At 41.4% G+C, this 21293-nt stretch overlaps 1 protein-coding gene across 1 annotated transcript in view; it reads left to right on the forward strand.

Moving 5' to 3' along the window:
- Positions 1-1438: 1438 nt before the first annotated feature.
- The window catches only part of LOC111152055 (centrosomal protein 41), a 46734-nt gene continuing 26879 nt past the window's right edge, over positions 1439-21293 (forward strand). The window contains exons 1-2 of the mRNA XM_022510337.1: positions 1439-1511; positions 15848-15911. Coding sequence (XP_022366045.1) covers positions 1479-1511; positions 15848-15911 — 97 coding nt within the window. The 5' untranslated portion in view covers positions 1439-1478. The remainder of the gene's footprint in view (positions 1512-15847; positions 15912-21293) is intronic.

Genomic DNA, 21293 nt, shown 5'->3' on the forward strand with positions numbered 1-21293 from the left:
CTCCTCTCTCTTCTACTTATTCTACCCATAATCTCCATCATCACCCCACCTCCACACCACACCAGTAAGTATTCGTTCTAAGTAGCAAAGTGTCCAGAAGCCTCTGAATAGTAAGATATCCTCCCCACTGCCCCCCTTCCCATTTTTTGCAGCCTCTAAACTCCTCCTCATTCTAGTGGAGGGATGAAAAACTAGTAATTTTAGAGGGATTAAAGGATTGGAGGACATTAGGGAAATTCGGGAAATGAACGTGCAAGAGACAGCTGTGGCCAGTTTAGACTCCTAGAGGTCAAGCAACACCATTTAAGGTGTGGCCCTCTGGGTGGGAGGCTGAAGTGTCTGAAAGGACAAGGGCATGTGAGGCTACGTTGTTGAATGGGTCACCGGCACAGACCCTGCTATTACAAGCAGAGAGCTAGTGAATATGAACAGTTCAGAGTAACCTTTCTCCATTCCTGGAAAAACAACTTAGAGCAAAGGACAAAGGGTTATTGTGTTGTTCTCCCATGTCAAAATAAATAATTTTGTTGGATTTGGTGGGACATTTTGGAGCCAAAGTCAAACTGTGTGTGTGATAGTCTTGTAAAGGTGCTAGGACTTAATTTTCAGATCTGGAATAAGAACAGGTGGCAGCTGATGGCAGGAGTCACAATGGTTTCCATGACAACGGGACTGGTTCTTAGTCATCCTCCCATCCTCCACAAAACCAACTGCAGCTTTTCTCATAAGGTGCTTATTAAATATTTGTTAAATGAATGATGAATCACAGAATGGTGTGTGCGCTTTGCAATTAGGGCTGCCGTTCCCTGGCTAGCTAAAAAGCTTTTAAAGCTACAATAATTACTGTATTTACCCATGATATTTTGCATAATTTGCATATTAACTTAACCCGAAAATAATAAACTAGAGATTCCCATTCTTTTTTTTTTTTTTTTTTTTGAGATTCCCATTCTTGCTGAACCACTCTGTCTCAGATCTTTTCCCTATTGTAGAAGCCCAGATGTTTGCTTAAGATGGCCTCAGGAGGGGAGGGTGCCCTGTGTCACATATGTGCCTGCACATTACCTAGAAATATTTGTTTCCCCCTTAAAGTCCCCCTCCACCGCCTTCTGCTCTCCCGCCCTTCCCCCTCCCTGGGCTCTGCGCATCCGCTCACGCGCAGGCGCTAGCCTACCCCTCCCCCGCGCCCCTCTTCCCGCGCTCAGACAGCAGCCGGCGGGGACCCGCCGAAAGCACAAAAGGCTTCCGCAGCTGGCGTCCCCCGTTGCCTGTGGCAACCATTGAGCGGCGCTTCGCTCTCCCTTGACCCCGCAATGACAAAGTAAACAGGGCCTCCATTGGCTGGCCGGAGAAAGGAGGCCAATCGGAGTAGAGGTTGTAAGGAGGCGGCCGAGAGAGGTTGTTGGGGGATGGGTAGGAAGCTAGGGTTAGAGGCTACCGGTGAGGCTAGAATCCCAGCGTGGTCGTTTGGAGCAGATATGTCTGTCCGGAGGCACATTGGGAATCCTGAGGTGAGGGCCAGGTCCGGATCGGAGAGCCGGAGGGGGCGGGCGCACCGGAAAAGGCTCCACGTGGCCAGGGAAGAGCAGCTAGCGACTTCCGCTGGCCGGAAGGCGGGAAGCGGCCGGCGTGAGGAGGGGTCTGGAGAGCGCAGGGAGGCGGGGCGGGCCTGGGGGACTCCGAGCTGAGGCCGGGATCCGGTGGGGGAGAGACCACTCTCCCGCACATGCTCACTGAGCGCTGGCGGTTGTCGCCCAGAGCCGCGAAGTGCGCGAGGACACAGCCCCTTCCCTCAAAGGGCTTCCAGTCTAGGCGCGGCAGTTACACAAAATAATGAACACGTGAATGAACGCCCGGAACACTGAAGGAGCAAAATCAGGAGCAGCCATCATTTCTGATTATGGGGATGCAGAAGAGAAGAAATAAGCAGATCAAGCCATTTGGAAAGGACGCAGAATTTGACCTTAGTTTACCCTCTTCCCGATAGGACCTTTAACTTTGTTCCGCCTCTAGTGCCCTGCGATATTTGTGGTCACTTAGTTTCAACAAATGTTGACTGGACTCTTAAGTGGCAGCAGGTGCTAGAAGCACAGAGTAAGACAAGGCATTCGCCCTTTAGTAAGTTCAGTCTGGCGGGGGGAGACTTGGAAACAATTTGAATACAGCGTGGTTGGGGAACAGGTTGCCAGAGCACAGAGACTGGACTCAAGGGAGTGAGGGAAGCTTCGGTCCTGGACATGGTCTGAAATGGCGAGGTGACTGGGAGTGGACAGTTAGTTCCCTGTAGAAAAGCTGGAGTAAAGTCTGGCAGGGTCTTCTGGGCCCTTATACCGAACAGGAGTTGCAAATTATTTCATTTCATGGTGGTTGGCTATGAGCTATGCAGAGAAAGTTGTGAGGCTCTGCAGGAGAATACCAGGATCAAATATAATCTCTATTATGAAGGTGGGGGAGATAGTTGGGGAGAGTGGCCGTTTACCCCATATTTATCTTGCCTGCTGAATTTGAGAAGCTTTTGAGGACTTTTCAGTAACTGAGCGATGTGGTCAGATTTGCATTTTAGGCAGAGGGCTGTTAGCCACATCGTGAAGTTGAGGAGGCCAGGACTGAGGTAGGCAGATGGGTTAGGTGGTATTTACCATATAGACCTAAAGGAAGGTCATGGAACATGGGACAGAAATGAGAAATATTTAGGTAATTAAATCATTAAGACTTCATGATTAGCTTTGAGAAATGAGAATGGAATGGATGACTTAGTTTCCCAGCTTGGGCTACTCAGCAGTGCCCATGCTATCGATGAGATCAGGAATGTGGGAGAGAGAGGAGTGTAGGGGACCAGAGCTGGGATGCTCTGTGTGGTCATACATTTGTGTTCTAGAGGAAGACATCCAACTTCCTTGTTTTAGTGGAGCACATTTTCCAGTAATTTCTTGAAAAAAAGTGCATGAGAAATAACCATTTTTTATTTCTGTCTAAAATGCTAAGCATGTCTGAAAACGTTATTCTGCCTTCACATTTATTTGCTTGCAGCTTTGGTGAAGTGTAGAATTCTTGGTTGGAAACCATCAGCATTTTGAAAACATTGCATTATGGTTTTCTAGCATCCACTGTTGCCGTGGAGAAGTCCAGAGCAATGCTATACCTTTGTATTTCACTTGATTTTTACTGTTTAGAAGCTTGTAGAATTTTCTCTATGTTACCAGTGTTGTGTTTCAAAAAGATACTCCTTGCTGTGGGTCTCTTCACATGTTTTGGTAGGCACCGGAATTCATGTCTTTCTATGCTGTGAAATTCTGCTGAATTATTTTGTTGTTGACTTCTCCTTCCTATTTTCTCCATTCTCTCTCTCTCTCTCTGTTTTGTTTTTATTTAGTTATTTATTTATTTGACAGAGAGAAAGAGATCACAAGTAGGCAGAGAGGCAGGCAGAGAGAAAGGGGGAAGCAGGCTCCCCGCCGAGCAGAGAGCCCCATGTGGGGCTTGATCCCAGAACCCTGAGATCACCACCCAAGCCGAAGGCAGAGGCCTAACCCATTGAGCCACCCACGCCTCCCTCCATTCTCTCTTTCTTAAATTCATTATTTTCGGGCGCCTGGGTGGCTCAGTGGGTTAAGCTGCTGCCTTCGGCTCAGGTCATGATCTCAGGGTCCTGGGATCGAGTCCTACATCGGGCTCTCTGCTCAGCAAGGAGCCTGCTTCCCTCTTTCTCTCTGCCTGCCTCTCCGTCTACTTGTGATCTCTCTCTGTCAAATAAATAAATAAAATCTTAAAAAAGAATCATTATTTTCATGTCGCTTCTATAAGATTGGTTCTCTGATTTTCTTAAATTTTATTTCCTGTTTTCCACATCTTTATCTTTGTCTTTTTGCTCTCTTTGGGAGATTTGTTTATTTAACTTTATCTTCTAATCCTATTTAGTTTCTGCTGTTGTGTTCTTAATTCTTTTTTTTTTTTTTTTTTTTTTGTGTGTGTGTTCTTAATTCTTAAGACCTGTTTTGGGCTCTGATGTCCTTTTACAAAAATTTTATTTTGAAATAACTGTAGATTCATAGGAAGTTGCAAAAATAGTATAGTCCCATGTACCTTCACCCAGTTTCCCCATTGATTATATTTTATGTAAGTATAATACAATATCAAAGCCATAAATTTGTACAATTTGACATTTGTACAATGTGTGTATTATTCTAGGCTATTTTTTCACATGTGTAGGCTTAATATAATCCAGGTTTCACATGTTTAGATTTATAATCAAAATACAGAACTATTCCGTCACCACAAATAGCTCCCTCATACTGTCCCTTCCTAGTCATTTCCATTTTCTCTACCTCACCATCCTAGCCCCTGGCAACCACTAATGTGTTCTCCATTTCTGTAATTTTGTCATTTGGAATGTTACATAAATGGAATCACATGATATGTGACCTTTTGAGATTGGCTTTTTTTACTCAGAATAATGTCCTTGAGACACACCCAAATTGTGGCCTATAGCAATAGTTCATTCCTTTTGTTGCTGATTAGTATTCTGTGGTATGTATTTATAACAGTTTGTTTAACCATTCAACTATTATAGGATATTTTGGTTGTTTTCAGTTTGGGGCTATTATGAATAAAGATATCAACTTTTGGGTACAGCTGTTTATATGGATGTTAATTTTCATTTCTCTGGGATAGATGCCTAGGAGTATAGTTGCTAGGTTGTATGTGAGCTTACATTTAGTTTTTCAGAAATTACTATTTTCCAGAGTGAACTGTACCATTTTACATTCTCATCACCAGTGAATGAGAGATGAGTTTTTGTACATTCTTGACAACATCTGGTATTGTCAGTATTTTTTATTTTAGTTTAGTTTTTTGTGGGGTTTCTTTTTTGTGGTTTTTTGGTTTGTTTGTTTGTTTGTTTGTTTGTTTTTAGAGAGGGAGCGAGGAGGAGGGAAGGAGGGACAGAGGTTGAGGGAGAGAGAATCTCAAGCGGGCTCCACACCAAGCACAGAACCCAGTGTGGGACTTGATCTGATAACCCTGAGATCATGACCTAAGCCAGAATCAAGAGTTGTACTGAGCCACCCAGATGCCCCTATTTTAGTTGTTGTTGTTGTTGTTGTTTTTAAGATTTATTTATTTATTTATTTATTTGACAGAGAGAAAGAGAGAGAGATTGAGAGAGCATAAGCAAGGGAGCAGCTGGCAGAGGGAGAGAGGAGAAGCAGGCTCCCCAAGGAGCAGGGAGCCTGACACGGGGCTCAATCCCAGGACCCCGGGATCATGACCTGAGCTGAAGGCAGTTTCTATAAATTTTTTATAAATGTTTATAAATTTATAAAAAATTTATAAATAAATTTTTATATCTTTTTTATCTCATAACAAAATTTATAAATAAATTTTTATAAATAATGTAGGAAAATTTTCCTACATTACTACTTATCATTTGTTTCCAGTTATCTTTTCCAAAATGTTCTGTGTGCATTTGTGTGTGTATGTAGAGAGTTTTATTTTGCAGTTTTCTTTCTTTTTTTTTTTTAAAGATTTCATTTATTGAAATGACAGAGACAGAGAGATCACAAGAGATCACAAGAAGTCAGAGAGGCAGGCAGAGAGAGAGGAGGAAAGCAGGCTCCCTGCTGAGCTGAGAGCCCGATGCGGGGCTCGATCCCCGGACCCCAAGATCATGACCTGAGCTGAAGGCAGAGGCTTTAACCCACTGAGCCACCCAGGTGCCCCTGCAGTTTTCTTTTACCTAAATGTTACAACATATATATGGCTTTTTGACTTACTCTTTGCACTTAACAATAAGTCTTGGAAATCTTTCCACGTCAGACAAATATAGGTCAACTTAATTTTTTTTTTAACAATTTTATTTATTTGTTTGACAGAGAGAGACACCAAGAGAGGGAACACAAGCAGGGGGAGTGAGAGAGGGAGAAGCAGGCTTCCCATTGGGCAAGGAGCCTGACATGGGGCTCATTCCCAGAACCCTGGAATCATGACCTGAGGCAATGGCAGATACTTCGGGACTGAGCCACCTAAGGGGCCCTCCCCGCAACTTAATTCTTTTCTTGTAACTCTTACATAAGTACTTGGTCTTGTTGTAGAGCAAAAGTTTTTTTTTTTTTAATTTGTGTTACTTGTTAAATTTTAATGTTTTTACTAACAGCATTATGAGCTATAATGCACCCATTTAAAATATACAATTCAGTAGTTTTAATATATTCACAGAGTTGTGCAATCATCACTGATCAGAATTTTCATTACACCAAATTCTATAACCTTTAGCTATCCTCAATTTTCCCATTGTCTCCCCCATCCCGTCTTGACTATCACTAATCTAATTTGTCTGTCTGTTTGCCTTTTGTCTACATTTCATATAAATGGAGTCATGCAAAATGTAGTCTTGTGTGACTGGTTTCTTTAACTTAGCACAATGTTTTAAGGTTCATCCAGGTTATATCATTGTATTCGTACTTCATTCCTTTCTACTACTGAATGATATTCCTTAACATAGACATACCTATTTTATTTGCTTGTTCTTTCGGATGGACATTTGGATCATTTCTGCTTTGGAGCTATTATGAATGATGCTACTATGAATATTCGTGGACAAGTTTTTGTGTGTATATGTGTTTTCATTTCTCTGGTTATAGTTTTTGGAAATATTTTTCCCCCTGCATAGTTTATTTCTTTCCTCTTGCTATTTTTCTTTTCATTTTGTTAGAGATTAATATTAGTTAACTCAGGCTGCCATAACAAAACGCCACAGACTAGGTTGCTTAAACAACAGAAATTTATTTCTGGCAGTTTTGGACTACTGGGAAGTTGAAGATCCAGGTGCTGGCCAGTTTAGTTTCTAGTGTGAGGTCTCTCTTGCCTTGCGGATGGCTGCCTTCTCATTGTGTGTTCCTCGATTTCTTTCTGTGTGTACTTGTACAGAGAGGGAGCTCTTTGGTGTCTCTTCCTACTGCGCTTGTGTCCCACCCTTATGATCTTACTTAACCTTAATTACCTCCTAAAGGCCCTGTCTCCAAATACAGTTACACTGGAGATTAGGGCTTCAACATGACTCAGAAACATAAATTAATAATTTAGGATTAAAAGAAGCCTCAGAACACTGCTATGAAGTGAAGTGAATTGCTGTGAATTTTGGGGGGCCACAATTCACTTCATTTCATGGAAACTTAAACAGGTGATTGGAATCTATATTTGAGAGGAGCTTTTTTTTTTTTTTTAATTTTATTTATTTACGTGACACACAGAGAGAGAAATCACAAGTAGGCAGAGAAAGAGGGGGAAGCAGGCTCTCCGCTAAGCAGAGAGCCTGATGTGGGGACTTGATCCCAGGACCCTGAGATCATGACCTGAGCCTGAGGCAGAGGCTTAACCCACTGAACCATCCAGGCGCCCTGAGAGGAACTTTCTGATGGTGAGCCTAATTACAGGAAGATCTCAGTGGGCAACTATCCTCCCAAATCTGTACCTTCAGCTCTTTCCTCTTAGGCTGGTGATTTTCCTCAGAGAATTCCTTCAGTCTCCTGAGAGTAAAAGCCTACCTGAATTCCTGGAGGAATTAGGGCTAGGAGCTAAATCTCAACATTAGTATGCATCATTCACTTAATATCCCTATTTTCGGTAATGATATCTCTGCCTTTCCCTGTCTATAGACCTCCCAGTCCAGAAATCCTTCTCAGGGAATAAATCTATAGAGAGCTACCATGGTGGGGGAGGGGCAGTCACCCAGTAGCGCACAGGGAACAGGGATTTGGAGATCAAGTTGCTTCTCAATCAGCCTTCAAACAGTCTTCCTTTTTTGAGCCACTCCTTCTGCTCCCCACTTCCGGAGGTGCTTGAGGCTGTCAATTCCTAAGACTTTTAAGAATTGTTCTTGGCTTTCCCTTTGACTTTCTTGAATCAGTCAAGTCATTTTCACTGTTGATCCGCTTTCTAGAATTCAAAAATCTATTGCTGTCACTTCTCCCACTCTCTGGTTTTTTGAGCTTTATGTCCTTAAAATAGAAGACAAAATTGAGGTTTTGGAAGGAAGTGAAATTCAATGCATGTGTTCAATATGCTGTCTTCACCCAGTAGTTCATGATCTGTAATTATTTTATTTGTAATCTCTAATTACTTATTTGTTTATTTCTGGCATACTTACGAGAACATAAACTAGGGTCCTTGTATGCATTGTCCCACTGCGTGGCATGCAGTAAACATCTGTTGAATGAGTAAATGAATATATGCCTGAGCTGGGAGAAAAAGTCAGGCCATGGTTCCCTATTTGGATATCAAGCATATAAATGGAATTAAACCTAAGTGTTTGGCTCTCAGAGAACCTATAGATTGAGAAGATGGAATCCTGGGGATCACAGTGTTTAAGCAGCTGACAGAAATGATCCATGTGTCATTGGAGAATCAGGGGAGAGCGATATCCCTGAAGCCAAGGGAGTGGAAACTGAAGAAGGTGGGGCTATATACCAGTATATACACTATATACCGGTGTCAAATGGTACCGAAAGGTCGAGTGAGTTAAATAATGGAAAGTTAGCATTATATTCAGCAATTAGGGGCTCTCTGATGCTGGCTAGCTACCAGAGGAACCATAGTAGAATGCCACCAGTAGCCATGTCGCAATGGATTGAGGAATAAAGTGCAGATACCCAGAAGACATTCCAGTTATATATTAGAATATGTATTCTGCTTATATATTGACTTATCATGAATCACCCCATGTTTAGTAACTTAAAATAATAGTCATTTTATTATGATCTCTGGTTCTGAAGGTTGACCAGGCTCAGCTAGGTGCTTCTTATTTGGGATCTCACGTGGTTTTGCAGGCAGACAGAAGCTAGGGCTAGAGTTTTCTTGAAGGCTTCTTCATGGCTGTTGTTACAGTCTGTTGGCAAGGACCTCAGTTGGGGCTATCAACCGTACCACCTACAAATGGCCTTTTCTATGTGGCATGGCCTTCCTGACAACATTGTAGCTGAGTTCCAAGAACAAGTATCCCAGGAGAACCAGGTGGAACAGTATTGCCTTTTATGATCTCGCCTCAGAAGTCATAAGGCAGCACTTTAATAGTCACAAGCCCATCCAGATTCAGGCATGCGTGTGGGGGGTGTGGGGGAAAAAAGGGGACATTGGCCCACCCCACCATGGGAGGAGTTTCAACATCACAGTATAAGTGAGATGAGAAATTCTGTTGCAAACGTCTTGAAAAATACAATCAGCCGTAGGTAGTAGTTGCTAAAAAAGTGGGGTTGCTACATATGCATACAGGGTTAAGATTGGTGTTTGAGATCAGTAAAATTGGACCAGATTAAAACTGCCATTAAAAAAAAAATGTTCTCTTTTCAAAGACCTGTATTAAATGTGAGATTGCCTTAAATGAGACTCTTTTCAAGACTGAATTCATTTCCTTCATTTTAGGGACCTCCTGTCTATTCAAAGGAGATAAGTAGGGAAATTCTGAACAATAATGGTATTTTTAAAAGTCCTTTAAACGTAAATCTTATTATATATGTTGCAGTTGAAATACAACCAACCTGTGAGTTTCATTTTGAGAGAGGTGGGAAGTCAGAAAAGCTCATTCATGTTTAAACAATTTGAGATTCAGACAATCTCACTCATTTTTTAGTGATTTGCTTTCAGAAAAATCCCATTGTTGACTTCTCATTCTTCTCCCCTCTCCCACATCCATGCATTCATAAAGCCCAGTCTTTCTTTGTATGTATTAGTAATTGGCCAAAATACTCTTGCAATGATGTGGCTCACAGCTCAGTATTTTTGGTACCTTCCATTGTCCTCAGGACCTCCTCCAGACCCTCAGTCTATATTCGGGCTTTTCTACTTAGAGTCTACATGTCCATGTCCCACCATACAGCACAGGATTTCATATACCCATGGTTCTTAACCCTTTTTGGGTTATAAACCTTTTTGAAAATTTAGTGAAAATCTCAGACCCCTTCAGCAGATGAATGCACATTCACAAAATTTTCATAGTTTCATAGGACTCATGGGCCATCTAAAACCCACTGGTGGATCTGGTATTCAGAGCCCCTGGAACGAGTGGAAGTGGGCAAGCTCTAGAGGCAGACTACCCAGTTTCATTCCAGGTCCCACCTTTCTCACCAGCTGACTCCATCTCTGTGTCCCATTTCCCAATATGTAGAATGAAGATAATACTAATATCTACATCAGGAGTGGTTGTGAGGATTAAATGAGATAATGTAGGTAAAATGCTTAGTCAGGTTCCTGATGACATGGTTAAGTGCTCAGTAAATGTTAGCAGGGATTATCTTCATTGTTGTTGTACCTTCTCTAGCAAATTGAACAATGTGGGGTTCTTTCAACATGCTTTTAAAGTGGCTTTACTGCTCTAATTTTCTCCACTTGGAATACTTTTCCATCCTTCCCCCCTGCTTTTATTCATAGAAGTTCAACCCTTAAAACCCAGTTCCAGTGCCATTTCTTCCACAAAGTCTCGCACCCTCAAGCCCCCCCCGCCCCCCCACCTCCGTATGTGGGTTCCTAGGGCATCCCGCTGTGCTGTTCAGGGCTCAGAGCCAATGCATCCATTAGGCAGTCCTTACTGCTCACACTGGTGGATGGCCCTGCAGCAGGTACAGAGATCCAAGAGGTCAAGCCATGTCCCAAGTGCAGGAAGTAAGGAGTGTGATTCGTACAAAGTGCTGTGACCATCTGGGCAGGGAAGAGACTTCCATCTGGCCGGGACCTTCAAAGGAGTCTGCTTGGAAGATACGTCTATGCTGGGTCTTGAAAGACAAGTAGAAGTGATGGATGGCATGGGTAGACAGAAAAGACATTATCTTTGGACCCTTTCTAGGGATCTAAACCCTCAAAGGATCTTTGACATTTTTCATTGCTCACTGATAATACCACAGACATGAACTTTCTTAGCCTCCTCCATCCTCCCGATGAACTTCATCATGATTACCTATCTGATATCTTTACGTTAAATACATATCCAAAGCAGAACCTTCCACCTGGGCTCTGGGCCTCATCCTCTCCCGCTCCCTCCTTGTCCATGCCTTATTGCTTCATTTCCAACCCCTCCTATCTAGCCTCTAAACATCCTCAAATCTCTCCTTTCTTCCAAAACAAAACAAAGCAACAACAAAAACGAATTCCTTAGCAACTCTCAAGGAAAAAAACAAAAGGCCATCTGGCTACTATCTTCTTTCCTCCCTCCCGGTCTCCTACAACCTGCTGTTTTTGCTTCTGCTTCTATCTATTTGCTATAACCTCATCCACCAGGGTCGTCAACAATGTCCTGCTTTGTTCAATCCAAATTTGCTTTGTTATTCTCTTACTTGACCTGCATTCTTGCTCGCTTGTTCATGTTTGACCTCTTGTTCTCGGACTTGACAGCATTGATCACTGTTGATCACTCCCTTCTTCCTGAAACTCTTCTTTAGTTTTCATGACCCACTTTCTTCTGGCCTCCCATGAGTCTCATGCATGGTGCTTTTTTCTACCTGACCTTAAGTGCTGGGGTTTTTCTTCTCCGTCTTACACAATCTCTGATGGTGATTTTGTCTATTCGTATGGCTTCCTCTGCTTCCTATATGCCAACAACCCCCAAGTCCTTTTTCTGCAACCCCAGATTTCCCCCCTGATCTCAGACCCAAACAGCCAGCCCACCACTTCCATTTTGAATGACCTACAGACATCGCACACTTAACATGCCTCAATAGGAAAAACATAATGTTTTTTTTCAATATATGCTTCCCCCTTAAGTCACTTTTTTGGGGAATGATAATCACTGTCATCCCCCGTTATACCAGTCGGTTTTCAATCATATGATTTTACGTCTTTAAAAGATTTCTTGAAACTGTCTCTTTTTTGTCATCTCTACTGTCACTCCCTTAGCACCGCAGACGTTTCTTAGAACAACTACCCCTTAACTGATCTTCCTGCCTCCATCCTTGATGGCGGCGATCCCATTAGTTCTTCAAAATGCTGCCAGTGTGAGATTTCTAGAATGGAAGGATGATCCCATCACTTCTCCTTAAACTGTCTTCAATGACTCCCCAATCATCTGCACTGGGGTTTCTCGACTTCGGCACCAGTAGCATTTGGGGCCAGCTCCTTCTTTGCTGTAGGGGACTTCCCTGTCATTGTGGGATGTTTGGCAGCCTCCCCGCCCTCTACTCAGTGGATACCAGTAGCATCTCCACCACCACCCCCAGTTCTGACAACCTAGAATATCTGCAGACATTGACAATTGTCCCCAGGAGCAGGGGGAACAAAATTGCCATTTAAGAACTAGTCAACTACAGGAAAAGAAAAAAAAAATCTGGGTTTCTTAGCATGGATACAAGGCCCTTGAGGAACTGCCCTCCCTGCCTCTTCAGTCTCATCTGACCCCATGCTGCCCCCTGTGCCCTGGGTCCACCCAAAAACCCTGCTGCTTCCACCCACGATTCCTTTTGCTTGACTGATTTTCTTGGCCATCAGATTTCGGCCCAGAAGTCACCGCTCAGGACATGGCTCTTGACTCTTTTAGTCAGGATCAGGAACTGATTCCGCAAGCTCCTGTCCCCTGCTTCCCTCTCCTTTTCATCATGCAAAGTGGGGTTTCTCTTTGTTGGTTTATCTTCCTTCCCAGCACCACTGAGAACTGGATGGCTGTGGTCCTCAGTGCAGGAGCTCACTCCTCCAGTAAATGTTGCCTGAATGGTTAGTGCTCAATAAGGCTTTGTTGAATGAATGAATAGTCCTTGAAACAGCTTCTTTCCTTAGCTCTTTCACTTTCCACCATTCCATGATGTTTATGTAATTGAAAGAAGCCAGTTGGTCAGTAGGTCAAGAAATAGTCACCCCCCAAAACAAGAATTTTAAGGAAAAAAGTATGGCAGTTCCATAAAATCTATGGCAGTCTGCTTAGAGTGAAGCACAGTTGTACGTTGTTAGTTGGCACTAGAAAGTCAGGAACAAGAAGTGGGTCCAAAATGGGAAAATGGAAAAGAGACACTACATTTTTCTACTGCAGCATATGGATTTCTCATTAGTCTCTGTAAGGGAAAACCGGGGGCGGGAAGGGCCCAGCGACTGCAGCTGTCCACACTCTCTCCCCCCATCATTCTGCTGCCACCACACCTGGTCCCAGGAGACACCCTCACTTCTTAGCTATGTTGGCTTAGGTATGGACAAATCCCCTTGGTTCAGCACAGACTAGCCTGGAGTTTTTCAAAAGACATTTTGCTAGGAAACTAGTGGAAAACAAAACTAAACAAAAGTAAAAACAGGAAATAGCATATAGAAATTATGAAAGTACAGAGTACCAAACAAAAATAAAATTTAAAAAAATCCCTTAGCCTAAGATAATGGAATTCTACTATTAGCTTTTCTTGACTCAGTTTACCAGATGCTTGATTTCCCTGGCTTTTTAGTTTGCATTTTTGGGTTTTTTGGTTTGTTTTGCTATGATATTGTTTTCCTATGGGGGGATCTTATTCTAAAGTTCCCCTTTTCAGTCTTTAGATATTTCCCTTCTCTCACTTAAGAATCTTCTGTTTTCATCTAGGAAGGAGTTGGAATCGATGTCAGAGTCAGTTTCTCTTAAAGACAGCAGTTTGCTGGTCAGAGGGAGACTGAAGTTTTCCAGTCTTTTTTGAGGGATAAAATAGCTCAGGGGTTACACACACACACACACACACACACACACACACACACACACATCTGAGGCCCAGTGCTAAGTGTTCACTTGCCTGGAGTGAAATGGAAAACACAGACAATGTCATGAGTTTTTTAATAACACTTAAAGACCAATCTTTTTATTCTGGGATTTTTTTTTTTCTTTCTTACGTTTTAGGTATTAAAACATCAGATGGTGGTTATGAGTTTTGTGCTTTCTTTTTAATGTCCTTTCTTGGCAAAATTAAATGTTGATTTTTCTCTGTAGGTGCCCCCAGTTTTAAAAAAAAATTCTTCCTGGTCTCTGAAGTCTAAAACTCTGGCCAGCAGGACATGCTGTAGCTAACTGTGTTTTCAAGGGCAGATGATACAGGTTTTAAAGTTTGGTGTTCTCCATCCGGTTTTTTCTTCTTTCTTTCAGCCGGTAGAGCAAGCGACTCTTAATCTCGGGGTCATGAGTTCAAGCCCCACATTGGGTATAGAGATTACTTAAAAAAATAAATAATAGGGGCACCTGGGTGGCTCAGTCGTTAAGCGTCTGCTTTCGGCTCAGGTCATGATCCCGAGGCTGGGATCGAACCCCACATCGGGCTCCCTGATCAGCCAGAAGCCTGCTTCTCCCTCTCCCACTCCCCCTTCTTGTGTCCCCTCTCTCACTATCTCTCTAATTAATTAATTAATTACAGTAATTAAAAATAATAAAGTTTGGTATTCTCTTCCAAGGAACCGGGGGATTATTATAAGATACTATAAGATTTTATTTATTTGCCAGAGAGAGAGAGAGTTCAGCAGGCAGAGGGAGAAGCAGGCTCCCCACTGAGCAGGGAGCCCAGGGCGGGGCTTGATCCCAGGACCCTGGGATCATAATCTGAGCCAAAGGCAGTTACTTAACCAACTGAGCCACCCAGGTGCCCCTATACCCTGCATTCTAGATACTCATTTGTTGACTGCATATCAGTAAATGTGTCCGCCGTGTACTAGGTCCTGGATGAATACAGATTTGAGGAAATCTAGAGGAAATCTAGAGAAGCAGCTCAGGTTGTAAACAGGGATACAGGGTATTCTGGGAGCCAGGGAGAAGAAATGCCTGATTCCACCTTGGACAGCTTACATTGGAAATAAGTTTCTGCCTAAGGGCAAGTCAAGGAAAGGCATTCTAGGCAGACATTTGTTAAGCCTGGAGACTTAAGTGAGCGCCGCAAGTTAGGGGAGCACTCGGGCAACATCAATAAGGGAACACGTGCGAGAGGGGCGGAAGATGAAGCCAGAAGCGTATTGGCCAGTTTTAGTTTCCTGTTCCACAGTTGCCTGTGACTGAGCGAATGATGTTCATTCTTGTAGGCCAGAAAAAGGCCCAAGCAAGAAAGCTGTATCTGGAAATGTCAATTCACCAGCCTCCCCTCACTTTGATGGCTTTCGCCAATATCCCTGAAACTTAATATGCATAAATGTCTTGTGCTTGGACTTCGAGTTCACTCCCAGAGTACAGGACAATAGCCATTTTTGGATGACCACAGACTTACCCTGGGCCGAGAGGAGCCTCAGCTGCCCCAAGAGTGGACACCATTGTAGTGACATCTGTGGAGCCTCAGAACCCCGGCAAGCAGCAGGGGAGGACTGCCAAACCGGGTCCTGGCCTGGCAGCATCTGGGCACAGTGCCCAGGTCTGGGTCCAAGTGCTACTTTTCAGGGAAGAGATGGATAAAATCTGGAGGGTGTCCAGGGGCAATGGCCTAGAAATCATCGTACAAAGAGTACAACTAAAAAGGGTGAGAGAGCTGCCTTTAGTTATTTTCACAGATTTCTTGAGGCAGGGGTGGAAGGGGGTGTCTTATTCTGGGTTGTGACAGTGGATTGGATGGAACTTAGAGGGAAACTAATTTGGCTCAATGTCAGAAATCATCTTTAAGAGTTTTCTTCACCCCCACCCCCAAATTACTCGTGCTATGAGATTATTTTGACCAAAAAAAAAAAAAAAAAGGAAATATTTTGACAGAAACAAGATAACCATCTTCACCTGGGGAAATGCTGTCATGAAGAGTTCTTGACTGAAGGGACAGTTGGACCTCTAGAGCTCCTTCCTTCTTTAAATTTGATGAAATTTTAGCATCCGTTCTATTTTTTAAATATCTGATTCTTTCCTGCCTTTGTCACCCTTACTTTTATATTAACTCAGTTACTTGTGAATTTTCTTATTTTTTAGTATCTGACCAAAAGAATACCACAGAATCCACGGTATCAGCATATCAAGTCAAGACTGGATACTGGTGAGTAAATATTAGAAAATTAAAACTTAAAAAAAAAAATCCAATTACAAATTACTGGCAAGAAGCAGGCTGTTATACCTGCTGTCAGTCCAAGCTCAGGGTTTCTCACATTCCAGCCCCATGGCCTTCCAGGTTCAGGCTCTGTCTCTGAAAGCTTTTTTTTTTTTTCCTTCAGATTATCAGTAAAAGTTTCTATTTACATAACTTAGCTTCTTATAAATTGAAAAACTGATAAAAGCCTTGTTCAATAAATTACAAGGCTGAGGCTAAATAAATACCCCTAAATAAATAAATAAACCTCTCTTTTGAAACACTTCAAGTATATTCCTTTAAACTTGGAATAATAGGTAGTATCTGTATACATTTGTTCAATTTAGTACTTGCCGAGTACCAGTTACATGCAAAGTTATGGACTACGGGACATAGAAAGATGAGTGTAAATTGTGAATTTTGCGGTCAAAGAGCTTAATCACTCCCCGGGTCCCTAGTGGATTTGCAGGCTTTTGAGATTTTGATTTATTTGTTTCGTTTTTCAACCATTCATAGTCCTTTGTGGCAAATCCATTCTATTGAGAAGGTTTTGCTAGTGGATTGGGGCACCACATGCCTTTGGCAATGCTGAATTTGCCACGGGTAACCTGAGGACAACCAAGGAGATATAGACAAGATATTGACTTGGTTTGATTCTCATTCATTTTGTTTTTCCCTTCCTCCAGTCTCCTTCGAAATTACTGTCTTCCATATGCAAGCTTGCTCATATAAAATGAACTTCAATTGAATGTTTTAAATGAACCACCTTTGCAGATACAATTTCTTGGGACCTTTCTTTCAAACATCTCCTCCAAGCTGTATAGATATTTATCCTTGCAAATATCCTGTTTGACAGTAGGTAGAAAATTTTATCTCCGTTTTTGAGGAGGAGGAAATTGTGACACAGAGATTGTGTCATTTACTTCAAGTTCAATGAAAGGAGACAGAACAAGGGTTTGAATACAGGGTGCAGAAGTCAGTGGTACATCAGGAGACCTGGTGTGAAGCCTGGCCACTGTCTCTTCGGCCAGCTGCCCCAGCTTTTCCCTGAGCCTCATTCCTTCTACCACAAATGCCTTTAATTCCTCCATCTCTACCTGCCCCCCTGCCCCCTTAACTGTACCTGTGACCCACTCCTTTGGAATAAGCTATTCTGTGAAGGAAGCACTTTGGTTAAAAATGCCATATATTTTTTCTGAGGGGTCCAGATAACATTTAAAAGGCAACTATAAAGGAATGCATTTCTTTTAGAACCTTCTTAAAATGAAAATTTTTAAGAGCTGAGGTTTATTTCAGATATATAGGTTTGTCTGTATCTCCATAGATTTTTCTCCTGGAAATTGAATTGGGATTTGTGAATGAAAACCCATTTCTTTCCCTTCCATTCCTCAATTCATAACTAAAATTTGACTTAATAATAAATAGTACCTGAAATTAATTTCCTCTTTTTTTTTTTAATTAAAATACTGAAGTCTGCTTTTTGTAATTCATAGTAATTGCCGATAGCCTTTTATATCCCCGGATTTTTAAAGTAGTGTTTTGCTAATTAAACTTTTTATTTTGAAGTAATTATGGATTCACAATTTTAAGAAATCATGCAGAAAGTTCCCATGTACCCTTTACCCAGTTTCCCATAGTAACACCTTATGGAAACTATATAGTATAATAACCATGATAGGGACATTGACACATACAAGTCTAAATACAGAACATTTCCAGCACTGCAGGGATCCCTCATGCTGTCCTTTAAAGGCATATCCGCTTTCTACCCTCACCCCCTCCTTAACCCCTGACAACCACTAATCTGTTCTTCAATTCTATGATTTTGTCATTTCACAGATGCTATATAAATGGAATCATACAATATGCAACTTTTTTTTTTAATTGGCTTTGCACTCTGCATAATTCTGTGGGGATTCATTAAGGTTGTTGCATTTATTAGTTGATACTTTTAAATTTATTGAGTAGTATTCCCATGGTATGGAAGTGCCACAGTTTAACCATTTATCTGTTGAAGGACGTCTGGATTGTTTCCACTTATTAACTCTTACAAATACAGGTGCTATAAACATTCATGTTTTGATTTTTGTTTGAATATAAGTCTTCATTTCTCCCAGATAAATGCCCAGAAGTCCAATTACTGGGTGAGATGATAGTTGCATTTGCAGTTTTTTAAGGAACTGCCAAACTGTTTTCCAGAGTAGCTAGACCATTTTACCTTCTTCCCAGCAATGAATGAATGCTCCAGTTTCCCCACATCCTCACCAGCATTTGGTGGTGTCCCCATTTTTAATTTTAGCCATTCCGCTAGATGAATAGTGGCATATCACTGCCGTTTTGATGTGTGTTTCCCTGATGGCTAATGATGTTGAACAGCTCTTCATGTACTTATTTGCCATCTGTATATCTGACTCAGTGAAGTATCTCTTCATGTCTTTTGCCTGTGTTCTGATTGGATTGTTTGCTTTTTAACTTGAATGTGGAGTGTTCTTTATAGATTTGAGCTACTGGTCCTTTGTTGGATGCATGGTTTGCAAATATTTTCTCCAGTCTGTAGCTTGTCTTTTCATTTTCCTGGCAGGGTCTTTGAAGAGCCTAAGTTTTTAATTGTGGTGAAGTCCTGTGTATCAGGTTTCCTTTTCTGGATCATGCTTTTGCTGTCAAGTCTAAGAATTCTTTGCCAAGACTAGATCCCAGAAATTTTCTATCGAAGTTTTTTCCTAAAAGTTTTATAGTTTCAGGTTTTACACTTAAGTCAACAATACACTTTGATAAAATAAATTGAAAAAATAAGAAGCAAAAAAAAGAGAGAGCACCTGGGTCACTCATCTGGTTAAGCTTCTGCCTTTGGCTCAGGTCATGATCCCAGAGTCCTGGGATTGAGTCCCACATAGGGCTTCCTGCTCAGTGGGGGGCCTGCTTCTCCCTCTCCCTCTGCTCCTCACCTCTGCTCCTGCTCTCGCTCACTCACTTGCAAATAAATAAATAATAAAAATACAAAAAGAGAAAACAAAACATTTTGAGGTGATTACTGTACAAGATATGCAGCTTAGATCAGAGTTAACTTTTTGCTTATGGATGTCTAGTTGCTCTAGCTCCATTTGTTAAAAGCCTGCCTTTCCTCCATTGAATTTTGCACATTCACCTTTGTCAGAGAACAATTTAACATATTTATGTGGATCCATTTCTGGGTTCTCTCTTCTGTTCCATTGATCTATGTGTCTGTCCTACCACTATCTCACAGGCTTGATTAAAATTGGTTAGACTGATTACTCCCACTTTCTTTCTCTTTACAAATTATTTTAGCTATTCCAATTCCTTTGCTTTTCCATATAAAATTTAGAATAATCTCATTTACATTTACAAAAAAAGCATTGCTCTGATTTTTTTTTTTAAAGATTTTATTTATTTGACAGACTGAGATCACAAGTTGGCAGAAAAGCAGGCAGAGAGAGAGGGGGAAGCAGGCTCTCCACTGGGCAGAGAACCTGATGCAGGACTCTATCCCAGGACCCTGAGATCATGGCCTGAGCCAAAGGCAGAGGCTTTAACCCACTGAGCCACCCAGGCGCCCCTGCTCTGATTTTGATTAGGAGTTGCATTGAACCCATATACCAATTTAGGAAAAAACTGACATCTTTACTATGTCGAGTTTTCCAGTCCATTACTATAGTACACTAGTCCCCCACCCCCCTGATGCCTCCCACCTTCCAGTTTCAATTACCCGCGGTCATCTGCAGTCTGGAAGCAGACACTCCTTCTCCTGATGCATCTCAGAAGGTCAATAGTAGTTTCATGCTACGTTACAATGCCTATGTCATTCACTTACTTCTCATCAGGCATTTTATTATCTCACATCATCACAAGAGGAAGAGTATAAGATGTCTTGAGAAACAGACCGCTTTCCCATAACTTTTATTGTAGTATGTATTATAATTTTTCTTTTTTATTATTAGTTATTGTTGTTAACCTCTTACTGTGCCTAATTTATAAATTAAACTTTATCGTAGGTATATTAGTGTAGGGAAAACAATACATACAGGGTCTGGTACTATCTGTGGTTACAGGTGTCCATGAGGGGGGACAAATTGCAGCGTAAGTATCCTGTCTCTTAGATTTACATGTCTGTTAGATTTACACCTAAGTATTTCATTTTTTGTTTAGCAATTGTAATTGGTGTTATCTTTTTAATTTTGGTGTCATTGTGTTCATTGCTAATGTATAGAAATTACAGCTGATTTTTATATGTTTCTCCTGAATCCTAGGACTTTGCTAAATTCACTTATTAGGTACAAGAAGAGTTTGTTTGTTTATTGGGGTTTTTGGTTTGTTTGTTTTGTTTTTTGTTTGTTTGGATTTTTTGGTAATACCTTGGGCTTTTCTCTGTAGACAGTGGTGTCATTTACAAAAAAGAAGTTTTATTTATTCCTTTCCAGTCTGTGTATGTGTTTTATTTCCTTTTATTGCCTTATATTGCACTGGCTAGGACTTCCAGAACTATGTCAAATAAGAGTGATGAGAGTAAACATCCTGTGTTTCCCCTGATCTTAGGGGGAACGCATTCAGTCTTTCGTCATCAAGTATAACGTTAGCTGTATCTGACTGAAGAAGTTTCCTCCTATTCCTATTTTTCTGAGAAATTTCCATCATGAATGACTATTAAATTTTAACAAATGGTTTTACTGCATCAAGTGATATAATTATGTGATTTTGTCTTTAGCTGGTTAATATGGAGGATTACCTTGATTTGCAAATATTGTACTATTGCTACATCCATGGACTAACCCTCACTTAGTCATGGTGTGTAATTCTTGTTATATATTGCTTAGTTCTGTTTATTATTTGGCTAAAGATTTTTGTGTCTATATTAATGACGTGCATTAGTTTGTAATTTTTGGGCAGTGGGGGGGCTGTCTTTGTCTAGTTTAGTAGCAGGGTAATACTGGCATCATAAAATAAGGTGGAAAGTATTTCCTCGTGTTCTGTTTTTGGGAAGAGATTGTATATCATGAATTGTACACTTAAAAACGGTGACTTATAGTGGCGCCTGGGTGGCTCAGTTGGTTAAGCCTCTGACTCTTGATTTTGGCTTGGGTTATGATCTCAGGGTTGTGAGATCGAATCTGGTATTGGGCTCTGAGCTGGTCCTGGAGCCTGCTTGAGAGTCCCCCTCTCCCTCTGCCCCTTCCTCCCCCACCCTACTCCCACTGATATTCTCTCTTCTCTTTAAAAAAAAAAAAAAAAAGAAAAATTTAAATTAAAAGGTGACTTTTATCATATGTAAATTATACCTCAATTTAAAAAAATTACACACCATTAGAAAAAATACTGAATAGAAAACAAAAAACCCTG

The sequence above is a fragment of the Enhydra lutris genome, unplaced genomic scaffold, assembly GCF_002288905.1.
Source record: "Enhydra lutris kenyoni isolate GAN:26980312 unplaced genomic scaffold, ASM228890v2 scaffoldscaffold27, whole genome shotgun sequence".
NCBI lineage: Eukaryota > Metazoa > Chordata > Mammalia > Carnivora > Mustelidae > Enhydra > Enhydra lutris.